Source organism: Babylonia areolata, chromosome 2 (assembly GCF_041734735.1).
Source record: "Babylonia areolata isolate BAREFJ2019XMU chromosome 2, ASM4173473v1, whole genome shotgun sequence".
NCBI classification, from domain to species: Eukaryota; Metazoa; Mollusca; class Gastropoda; order Neogastropoda; family Buccinidae; genus Babylonia; species Babylonia areolata.
The window spans coordinates 43,406,288-43,418,787 of record NC_134877.1 but is presented as its reverse complement, the minus strand read 5'-3'; the positions used below and the strand labels follow the sequence as shown (position 1 = coordinate 43,418,787).

The following is a 12,500-nucleotide window of genomic DNA, read 5'->3' as shown; positions in this document are numbered from 1 at the left end:
GAACTGGCACTGGAAAATAGTTGCGCCGAATGTTTGTAGTTAAAAGAAAATCACAGTGGTTTGTAACTGTACTTTATGTCGTTTGTTTTTAAGAGTAAGGTAATAGAAAACGCAAGAGAATGCAAGTGTAACTGCCGTGTGTTAATGATTTTGTTTCCAGTTATAATTTAGCTCTCAGTATTGTGAAAACATGAATATATAAAATATCCTCGGAATAACATTAGTTATCCGAACAGTAAATGGCCATTGTAGTGCCTATGAAAACAAACAACAAAAAATACACAAAAAACACTCACGTGGTGGAGAACAAAGTACTCCACTTTGTTCTGACAAATAAAAACACACTAACCAAAACAACAATAGAAAAGAGTACAGAATACAGCTGTACATCACAATGACTGCTGGCTTTGCATTGATGAAAACTGTTCATGAGACAGAATTATACGGGAGGTACCTGATAGCAGTTAAAGGACTGTGGGGTGTGCGCCGATAAAAACGGATGACGGGTATATAACAATTGTTTGATAAAATGACCATGAGCGGATTGGGCCCCGCCTTCCAATGCCGATCCTTACATACAGTGAACATGAATTAATTCAAATATCCCAGTAACCGTAAAGTCTACGGTACCTTTAACCTCAGCCTTATAACCATGACCTTGTAGGACTTCTAATAACACACACTACGGTTCGTGAAGATCCCATTGCCGATATCTCCGAGATAAGTTTGTCCGACGAACGAATTGAATAACATGAAAAAGTAGGGCATTGGGGGAGGGGGGGAGGGGAGCGGAGGAGTGGGGGGTGAGGGGCGGGGGGGGAGGGGGGGAGACCTAGGAATACATAGACCTTCACTGATACCACCAGAATGACAACGCAAATATTACAGGGAAGGGCTGGAGAAGGGGCGACCATGGCTTGATCTTGTATACACGGCTCACAAGAAAAAAAAAAAGTAAAGGACCGCTTGAGAAATCGCGCTTGTTTGTTTTCTTCGTAGTGAGTGGCATTGTGAAAGGAAGCTGAAGTTTTTGACAAAGAGCGATGTATGCAGCCGAGGTAATAAGCAGCACTCATAACCAGGGGTGTGTTTCTTTACACGTGAGTTTCCTTTCTTCTTCAATTGAAAACCGCAGCTGCTGTTTATAAAAACCACTGAATAAGCGTAAAGTTTCGGCTGCAAGCGCGTTGGGTTTATGCAAAAAGTCAGGCATCTGCTCCTTGTTTCTGTTCTTTTTCTTTAAACAGCAGATGCAGTGTAGCGTGTATGAATCAGTTCGCACGCTTTGGCACCTCCTCGAAGCTAAAAACAAAGAACAAACTCAGGGTGCACGTGTACCGAAACAGCCGTTGGTGTATTCAGTAAGGGGTGGTGACAGACCTTATGCCCCTTGTATAGTTTGAATGGATCTCTCGATTTTCAAACATCATTTTTATTAAAACATGTGATGTGATATGTGTTATGATGTGATATAACTGTGTGATGTGATGTGTGTGTGTGATGTGATGTGGTGTGTGGTATGCGATCTGTGATGTGGTCTGATGTGATGTGTGATGTGATGTGGTGTGTGATGTGAAGTGATGTGATGTGTGATGTAATGCGACGTGACGTGACGTGATGTGATGTGATGTGATGTGATGTGTGATGTGTGATGTAATGTGACGTGACGTGGCGTGACGTGATGTGGTGTGTGATGTAAGGTGGTGTGTGATGTAATGTGATATGATGTGACGTGACGTGACGTGTCGTGATGTGATGTGATGTATGATATGACTATTTGATGTGATGTGACTGTATGATGTGTGCTTTGATGTGTGATTGGACCGTGTGATGTGATGTGTGATGTGGTGTGATGTGTGATGTGAGAGTGTGATGTGATGTAGTGTGATGCGATGTGTGATGTGACAGTGTGATGTGTGATGTGACAGTGTGATGTGATGTGTGATGTGAAGTGTGATGCGACAGTGTGATGTGTGATGTAATGTGATGTGTGATGTGACCGTGATGTGATGTGATGTGATGCAGTGGATGATGTGACTATTTGATGTGATGTTACAGTGTGATGCGATGTGATGTGATGTGATGTGTGATGTGATGTGATTTGATGTGATGTGTGATATGACGGTGTGATGTGATGTGACTATTTGATGTGATGTTACTGTGTGATGTGATGTCTCATGTAGTGTGATGTGATGTGCTGTATATGTATACAGTATAGTGTGTGATGTGATGTGTGATGTGGTGTGATGTGATGTGAACCGTGATGTAATGTTATGTGTGATGTGATGGATGTGATGTGACATGACGTGATGTGACGTGATGTGATGTAATGTGACGTGACGTGACGTGACGTGACATGATGTGACGTGACGTGATGTGATGTAATATGTTATGTGATGTGTGATGTGACTATTTGATGTGATGTGACAGTGTGATGTGTGATGTGATGTGTGATGTGACTATTTGATGTGAGGTGACAGTATGATGTGTGATGTGATGTGTGATGTGACTATTTGATGTGATGTGACTGTGTTGTGTGTGATGTGATGTGACTATTTTGTGATGTGATGTGAAGTGTGATGTGATGTGTGATGCGACTGTGTGGTGTGCCTATTTGATGTGATATGAGTGTGATGTGATGCGATGTGTGATGTAACTATCTGATGCGATGTGACTGTGTGGTGTGTGTGATGTGACAGTGTGATGTGATTTGATGTGACTGTTTGATGTGATGCTACTGTGTGATGTGCGATGTGATGTGACAGTGTGATGTGATATGATGTGACTATTTGATGTGATGTTACTGCGTGATGTGTGATGTAATGTGATGGTATGTGAATGTAATATGATGTAATGTGTGATGTGACTGTGTGATGTGACTGTGTGATGTGTGATGTAATGTGATGTTATGTGACTGTGATGTGATGTAATGTGTGATGTGACTGTGATATGATGCTGTGTGATGTTACTGCGTGATGTGTGATGTAATGTGATGGTATGTGAATGTAATATGATGTAATGTGTGATGTGACTGTGATGTGATGCTGTGCGATGTGACTGTGTGGTGTGACTGTGTGATGTGTGATGTAATGTGATGCTATGTGACTGTGATGTGATGTAATGTGTGAGATGTGACTGTGTGATGTGACTGTGTGATGTGATGCTGTGCGATGTGACTGTGTGATGTGTGATGTAATGTGATGTTATGTGACTGTGATGTGATGTAATGTGTGATGTGACTGTGTGATGTGACTGTGTGATGTGTGATGTAATGTGATGTTATGTGACTGTGATGTGATGTAATGTGTAATGTGACTGTGTGATATGATGCTGTGTGATGTGACTGTGTGGTGTGACTGTGTGATGTGTGATGTAAAGTGACGTTATGTGAATGTAATATGATGTAATGTGTGATGTGATTGTGTGATGTGATGCTGTGTGATGTTACTGTGTGATGTTACTGTGTGATGTGTGATGTAATGTGATGTTATGTGACTGTGATGTGATGTAGTGTGTGATGTGACTGTGCGATGTGATGCTTTGTGATGTGACTGTGTGATGTGATTGTGTGATGTTACTGTGTGATGTAATGTGATGTGATGTGATGTATGTGATGTAATGTGTGATGTGACTGTGATGTGATGCTTTGTGATGTGACTGTGTGATGTGATTGTGTGATGTGATTGTGTGATGTCTGATGTGATGTGATGTGATGTATGTGATGTAATGTGTGATGTGACTGTGTGATGTGATGCTGTGTGCCCTGTGTCCCACAGACGAGGAGGAACGGCGCCTGAGGCGGGAGAAGAAGGCCCAGAGGAGCCGGCACCAGGCGGCCAGCAGCAGTACGGCCCCGGAGGACGGAGGAGGAGTAGGAGGAGGGGGAGTGGGTGGGGAGTTCCTGGTGGAGTCCTCCTCCAGCGCCGTCCCAATGGACACCACCGACGCCTTCTTCCCTCACCCCACCTCCACCACCACCACCACCACCACCAACAACCACCACCAGCACCCAGGCCAGTCTCTACCCCCCTCCTCCTCCTCCTCTTCCTCCTCCTCCGACCTCCCCCAGCAGGCGTCGATGTCCTCCCTCCACCACCACCCGCCCCCCCTCCCCTCTTTCCACACCTTGCGGGACACGGTGGGGCAGTCGTCCTCCGCCGTCGGCCAGTCCTCCCCTTACGGTGGCCACAGCCACAGCTCCTCCATGGGGGCGTCGCCCGGCACCACCACCCTGTCACTGCCCACCTCGGCAGAGAACTCCCCCTTCAGCACCTTCCTGACCCAGCTGTCCACGCCCTCACCCACGCCGTTCGCTGCCGGAATGCCCGCAGCGCAGCCGCACAGCGTGGTCCAGTCCCAGACAGCCTTCGCGGCAGGGTCTGTTCTCCACCACGGCCTATCCTCAGGCGTGGTGGAGTTCTCATCTCACAAGACCCACCACCACCACCACCACCACCAGCCAGGGTCGTCGGAGGAGGAGGGTGTGGAGAAACGCCAGCGTCAGCAAGAGGAGGAGTCCGCGTCTCCGCAGTGCCTGGACCCCGTCCCGTCGCTGATGGTGGAGAACGCCCCTTACCCTCTGCCCGGCCCCGGTGCTCGCCTCTTCAAGCACGTGCCCCGTGACCAGCTGCCCTCGGACCCCTTCATGTACTGGATCGTGTCCCCGGAGGAGCGCCTGCAGCTGGCCAACCTGACCAACGCCTACCAGGAGGTGCTGCTCAGCCTGCCGGAGCGCAGCCTGTGCCGCAACACGCCGCTGGCTGACTCCTACCTCCTGCACGACTTCCTCAACGAGATCGACGACGCCATGTACAAGATCGTGCAGTTCTCCAAGCACATCTCCGACTTCCGCCAGATGCGCAAGGAGGACCAGATCGCCATGCTCAAGTCCTCCGCCATGCACACCTTCAGCATCGCCTGCTGCGCGGCCTACGTGCACGAGCGGGACTGCTGGCTCAGCCTGCGCGGGGACCTCACCTCCACGCACCTGCGGAAGCTGACCAACGACGACCCCTTCATCCAGGTAAACGTTTTTTCCCTCGCTCTCCTCTCTTCACCCTGTGCTCTTACCCCTTTGCCTTTGTGCTGTGTGTTTGTGTTGTGCTGTTCTAACCATCGTCTGTCTAACTGTTCTGTACTCTGTTGCTCAAACCATCATCATTTATTATGGCTTTGTGTTGGGTTGTTAAAACCATTGTCTTCCTTTGTGCTGTGTGTCTGTCTTGTGTTCTGTTGTTCTAACCACCATATGTCTTTGTGCTGTTTGTTGTCTGCATTGTGTGTTTCCATGACCGAGATGTTCACCAAGACGGCTTCCACATCCCCAACGAGCCTGTCAGTTTACGGTTGGTCCTTGCAGTCTACGTGCCTACGTGTCTCTGTTTGAAAGAGAGAGAGAGAGAGAGAGAGAGAGAGAGAGAGAGAGAGACAGACAGACAGACAGACAGACAGACAGACAGACAGACAGAACAATACAGATTTTTAAACAATCGTGGGGAAGGACAGACAGACACAGAAAACTGCACCTGTGCCAGATAAAACTACCACTTTCCACACAACGTTTGACAGAAGTAACAAGTGTGTTGTGTGTGTGTGTGCGTGTATGTGCGTGCGCGCGTGCGTGTGCCTGTGTGTGTGTGTGTATGCGTGCGTATGTGGTGTGTGTGTGCGTGCGTGCGCATGTGTGTTGTACAGGTGGGGGTGGAGTACTGCCGCTCCGTCAAGTCCCTGGTGAAGAACGACTTCACCACCTACGCCCTCATCCACTGCATGATCCTCTTCGACCCGCGCGACGCCAAGATCATGGATCGGCAGGCCATCAACCAGACGCGCGACAAGTACGTCATCATGCTCAAGCACTACCTGGAGTCCCAGTACTCCTACCTGTACGCCGACGAGTATTTCGTGGCAATCCAGGAGCGTGTAAGGGAGATCATCCACCTGGCCAAGAGCGGCAACGCCATGTTCAAACGCTACACCTCCGCCTTCCAGCCCCTGATTACCGAGATGCTGAGTTCCAGTTAACCCCCTTGAATGCTGAACATTAGTGAAATGAGATCACTTTGGCGTGAATTTTTTTTAGTGTAACTGGTTCACTTTTTGTAACAGTTTCGAAGTAGTGAAATTGATTTTGGCTGAGCAATGCATCAAAAGTAATTTGAGCCCACGATGAAGAACTCCAAAGGAGAAATGGTAACTCGGACATCCTTTTAGCTCAGTGTTATCTCATCGAGATGACCGCCCTTCACCGACCAGCATTAGCGTCAAGGGGTTGATTAACTCTCTCCGTACGAACGGCGAAAGAGACGACGTTAACAGCGTTTCACCCCAATTACCACCATCAAAATATTGCACGCGGAAGGCTCTTATACTGAAGAGGTGAATGTTGACAAAGAATACCACAATTCTGACGACGGAAGCTAAAGGTTGGGTCATTCAGACACCCACTGGACATCCGAGGGTCTATGTAGAGGAGAAGAGAGGACTGGCCGTACTGAGTGAGTTAAGACATTTCAAGGTCTGACCAGCGCCTTGGGTTTGTGCAGAGATCAGGCATCTGGTCTTTTCAAAATTGTTCTTACAGCAGATGTGGTGTGGCATGCATGGATCAGTTCGCACGCTTTGACACCTCCTTGAAATTGAAACTGAGACAAATCCCCGTTCAGTAGCTGTTAGAGGGGTTTGATTGGCTAAGAGCGGGCCAGACTAAGAGGGGCGTCTTTTCACTGTTAGCCGCGCGAAATTTGGCCAAACAGAGCAAACCATAGGCCTAGTTTGCATCAGTTTGACATGGTAAGTATATGTAACACCAAACATGGAGTATAATACAAACTCCTCCTTTCAGTGTGCTGCAGAGTGTTGTTACACTGGTACAAAGCTGTCATTTCTGATCTATCTTACTTAACAGATATGTTTTGTATGTTCTTTTTAACCAGTGAGCGTCTGATGACTACACTGGTTTTACGCTCACTGCTCCACCACGTGATTCAGTATCAGACTGTGTTTCAACTCTCGTCGCATTGTGAAAAAGACACATCCAAAGTCACTGACTGCTGTTATTGTTCAAGTTTAGAACAATTGTTTGGAACACGGCATTGTTGACAGTCCGGAAACTGCCTCGAACGAGTCAGTGCTTTGTTTTAAGGTTCCTGTTTGTGTTTATTGTCATCTTATTCTTGTCGAGAAATCCATGTTTGTCTGTCTTGTTTCCCCAACTGGACACTTGTGTTAAAGCTGCCATCACTTTCACCGCTGAAGTAAAGGTTACCAGTGTGTCTATGATGTTTCTGATGCTGTGGCTGGTTTTCAAAACGAAACATCAATCAGTGTAACAATTCAGAGTGAAACTGTTTCTGTGATGATTCACACATTTTGATGAGAGGTGAATATGACAAATGATGCTAATATATTATTATTTGTGGCTTTCAATAACTTTCAAAACACCGTACATGATACTGAATTTTCAAAATGCTTGAGGTGCTGTTTTATCTCAAACAAAAATAATACGTGGCGACAATAAGCGAAAAGATGCGACATGGGTAAATGTTTCGCTAATTATGGCAACGAACAGTCGATTGAATCGCCGATTTAACCGTAGTTTACACACACTTCGTCCAGGTCATTTGTAGCGACGATGCTGTACCATCTGTTGACTAGCCTGTCAGATTGCCAATCGATGGATATTTAGAAACCACAGCAAAAAGGCATGAACAACTATCGCCATAAGCAAGAAAGCACTTGTGAATTAAAAAAAAAAAGGCAGATAATATGAGAGGACGGATGCATCACCGCAGAAGGTCGATGCGCATTCATACGATGACGGCTAAAATTATTTGTTTGGTGTGCGGGATCATTTATGATGGGTGGCCTGAAGTCAGCCTGACACCTACCATTCCATGCAGGCAGGAGGAATCTTGGTGTGGCAATGTATGGAGAACAGGGCGTTGAGAGGTTCTGATGTAAAACCGTCAGATTGGCTCTAAAGATATGACGAAGACTCCAACCCCACAGAGTTTGTAAACAAAATGAAAATGGTTATGCATGTGAGTTTTTGTTTTATTGATAAAATGCATGCTTTAGGCGTTGAATTTTACACTATACGACGCGACTTAGCATGCTTTACACGAAAAGGCGATATAGAAAATTACATTATTATCATTATTATACTGCTGCTAATGATGATTATCATTATCATTTGCAGTATTAGTATCATCATTATTAAGTACTGTTCATGTCACATCCCATATACCATTCTTTCCCCATCTTCTTTTTGATATTCATTTTTCAGTTACTTTTCGGGGGTGGGGTTGATGGAGGGGGGTCTGGAGGGGGTGCAGGGGATGGGAGGGGGGGGGGAGGCGCTGGAGTGTCGGGGGAGGTGTTTCAGATGTCAACGTCATCGATTTTCTACGTCCAATGAGTGTCAGTGCCATGGGTGAACAACAACGATCATTGTTGCTCACGAAATGTTTCCTTTCCGATGCTGATTGTTGCTCACGAAATGTTTCCTTTCCGATGCTATCTTCATCAGAGGACATGATGGTGATTCTTTTTTCTCCAGCATCTTGACTGGTTGTTGGGTTTGCTTTTAGTAATCGTAGCCACAGTTCACCCATAATTCTGTAAGGTCATGGTGATGGGAATGCTGGTGATGGTGTTTGTTTTTTCTTTGTTGGTTTTAGTGTGTGTGTGTGTGTGTGTGTGTGTGTGTGTGTGTGTGTGTGTGTGTGTGTGTGTGTGTGTGTGTGTGTGTGTGTGTGTGTGTGTGTGTGTGTGTGTGTGTGTGTGCGTGCTTGCAGGTGAATGCACTGTCAAAGCAGAATTATATATATATAAACACGATGAAAACGCAGAACAGTTACAGCGAACGCAAATTGATGACTAGCCACACGGGATATCCCTGAACACACTGGATTTCTTGTTTGCCTTTTCTGTGTCTGATATTACACATTTAGATGATTAGACATCATTAATGGCGTAAGAATCATGAAGTAAAAAATATTTTGAATATCAATTAGTTCATCATTACTGCTGGTTTGTATATATGTCATCTTTGACCTCCCAGCCTCTTCCCCCCTGCCCTCGCTGTCACTACAACCGCCATCATTTTTCTATTCATGCACCACGGCAGCTACCAGTGATGATTTTTAGCCAGTCTCTCCATCTACATCTTTTTCTTCTTACCAGTTGCTTTGGCTGCGCTCTTTACCTTCTCTCACCCATCCCTCATTAAGAAACGACAATGAATCTTTATCATATATGAATGTATGGTGCAAACTAGATTTAAAAAAAATCCTTTGTCTACGAGAGCAAGACAAACCTCTGTTCGATAATAGCAGTAAATTTTACATACGTGTCTGGTAACGCGTTCTTAAATATTTGTTGTTGTTTTATTTTGTTTGTTTTATACATTTTATGTTAACTTCTTTGGTCTGATGACGCTGTCTGTTTGCTAGCTGACTGGCAAATCAATATTAAACTATGAATGCAATCTCTTGATATATTATCTGGTATATGCGCGTGCGCGTTTAGGATAATGTATGCCTGCGCATGTTGTCACTGTGCACGTGATACGGCAACGCGACTCTGTGCCCGTTTCGTGCTGAAATAGATTCTAAAGGTGGAATGCACGATGTGAATTTCACACAATACATACTCTTGCATCATAAACAAACCCAGTCTCAAACACACTCACACGCGCTCATGTTAGCATGCACACACATAAACGGGATTAATAATAGTAATAATAATGGTATTTATATAGTGCTTTCGCACCAGTCATTCACACGCACGCATAACTCTAAAACTGGAGAAACTGAAGACAAGGAAGAGGCAGGGAAGGGAGACAATTTTGTGGGTGGTGGGGTTAGTTGTGTGGGAGACAATCAATGCAGTTGAAAAATGTGGCTTGAAACAGGAAGGCGAGGCACAAAGAGAAAGTAGAAATTGTTTTAAATCGGAATGAAAAAGACCCAGTTCGTTCGAACTGTCCCTTCAGGCTGGACATACACAAAAGGGAAAGGACGAAGGCAGTTGCAGACTGAGCATTGAACGGAACGGTTTTGTAGGTAAAGCTAACAAGGAATGAAAATGCTTGTAAGAGGGAAAAAAAATGTACTCACAGGTTTGAACTGCCGCATCTGACTGCGATGCAACGATGGTGCTCCTGATACAGGTCCCGGTTCATTGAAGGCACACATGACTCGGCTGAAAACATCCTCCGTGGAAAATATACAACCTCCGTGAAAGTGCCGAAATGGACGGTCAACGTGTCGTCCAGGTCCACCCATTCCAGAAATATTACTGAGTTCAGTCCGTAGTTAAACAAAAAAAACACCACAAACAAAAAAAAAACAAAAACAAACAAAAAACAAAAAAACCGAATGCGCACACAACAAGCTGTTCCAACTGGACAACAGTTGTAAATGTTGCACGTGCGTCCAGCCCAGCCGACTGCACAGGGCAAACAGAAACTAGATTTTCATCCAGAAGAGTGTTCGTTGATCACGACACGACCAACATGAATGTGGACCGGTGATGCCTGTCACGCCATTGCACCATGTGGCTGTTTGTCTGCTGCGTCTTATGTACACAAAGGAAAAGCACAGTAATGATGGCCTGTCTTCGCTGGGTCCCAGCCAGTGAAACCTCTTGCTGACACATTTGTTGCTGTCAAGTTTCTTGCAAGGACTGAAGTCGAAGTCTTTATCGCTGTCGTGCACGTCCGGTACTTTACCCCACGGTCTTACAAATATCTACTCATAAGTCCGTGATGTCCACCCCGGACTGCGAGTCCAGTTTCTAGAGTCGTCTCCGTGTCGTTCTAACCCAGGTCTGTGGGCATGGAACAGAGAAGGAGTGTGTTTAAAAAACGCAATGATGACTGTGGAGGAACTGCAGTTAAGGGGACGCCACTGATGTGAACTGAAAGGCGACTGACGAAACACACAGAGGCCCAGACAGGTAAAACACGTGAAAGGTCTGTGGATTTAGTATTCCGCCACATGAAGAGCACAAAGAGGCACTGACCGCAATGTTGTTTAAAAACAAATGATGGGCGACCTAAAGCTGTCAATCGACACTTCCCAAGTCGGCAGCATGTTGTGCAAATGACTCTATGTTTGTAAAGCACTTTGAGTTTGGTCTTTGAGCGAGGAAAGGCGCTATATAAGTTTCCACATCAATCAGCATTGTTCCAAAGCTGATTCCTGACACTGCAGTCACCACGTCACTGTTCTGTGTCACCAGTTCCAGACACTGCAGTCACCACGTCACTGTCCTCTGTCACCACAGTTCTAGACATTGCAGTCACTACGTCACTGTCCTGTGTCACCAGTTCCAGACACTGCAGTCACCACGTCACTGTCCTGTGTCACCACAGCTCCAGCCACTGCAGTCACCACGTCACTGTCCTGTGTCATCACAGATCCAGACACTGCAGTCACCACGTCACTGTCCTGTGTCATCACAGATCCAGACACTGCAGTCACCACGTCACTGTCCTGTGTCATCACAGTTCCAGACACTGCAGACACCACGTCACTGTCTTGTGTCACCACAGTTCTAGACACTGCAGTCACCACGTCACCGTCCTGTGTCACCAGTTCCAGACACTGCAGTCACCACGTCACTGTTCACAGTTCCTGACACTGCAGTCACCACGTCACTGTCCTGTGTCACCACAGTTCCAGACACTGCAGTCACCACGTCACTGTCCTGTGTCACCACAGTTCCAGACACTGCAGTCACCACGTCACTGTTCACAGTTCCAGACACTGCAGTCACCACGTCACTGTTCATAGTTCCAGACACTGCAGTCACCACGTCACTGTCTTGTGTCATCACAGTTCCAGACACTGCAGTCACCACGTCACTGTCCTGTGTCACCAGTTCCAGACACTGCAGTCACCACGTCACTGTTCACAGTTCCAGACACTGCAGTCACCACGTCACTGTCCTGTGTCATCACAGTTCCAGACACTGCAGTCACCACGTCACTGTCCTGTGTCATCACAGTTCTAGACACTGCAGTCACCACGTCACTGTCCTGTGTCATCACAGTTCCAGACACGGCAGACACACGTCACTGTCCTGTGTCATCACAGTTCCAGACACTGCAGACACACGTCACTGTCCTGTGTCACCACAGTTCCAGACACTGCAGTCACCACGTCACTGTCCTGTGTCATCACAGTTCCAGACACTGCAGTCACACGTCACTGTCCTGTGTCATCACAGTTCCAGACACTGCAGTCACCACGTCACTGTCCTGTGTCATCACAGTTCCAGACACTGCAGTCACCACGTCACTGTTCACAGTTCCAGACACTGCAGTCACCACGTCACTGTTCACAGTTCCAGACACTGCAGTCACCACGTCACTGTTCACAGTTCCAGACACTGCGGTCACCACGTCACTGTCCTGTGTCACCACAGTTCCAGACACTGCAGTCACCACGTCACTGTCCTGTGTCACCACAGTTCCAGACACTGCAGTCACC

At 46.6% G+C, this 12,500-nt stretch overlaps 1 protein-coding gene across 1 annotated transcript in view; it reads left to right on the top strand.

The window, feature by feature from the left end:
- Window positions 1-9,484, top strand: part of LOC143301576 (uncharacterized) — a 15,013-nt gene extending 5,529 nt beyond the window's left edge. Inside the window, exons 3-4 of the mRNA XM_076615959.1 lie at window positions 3,777-5,023; window positions 5,695-9,484. Of these exons, the coding sequence (XP_076472074.1) occupies window positions 3,777-5,023; window positions 5,695-6,024 (1,577 nt within the window). The 3' untranslated portion in view covers window positions 6,025-9,484. The remainder of the gene's footprint in view (window positions 1-3,776; window positions 5,024-5,694) is intronic.
- Window positions 9,485-12,500: the final 3,016 nt, after the last annotated feature.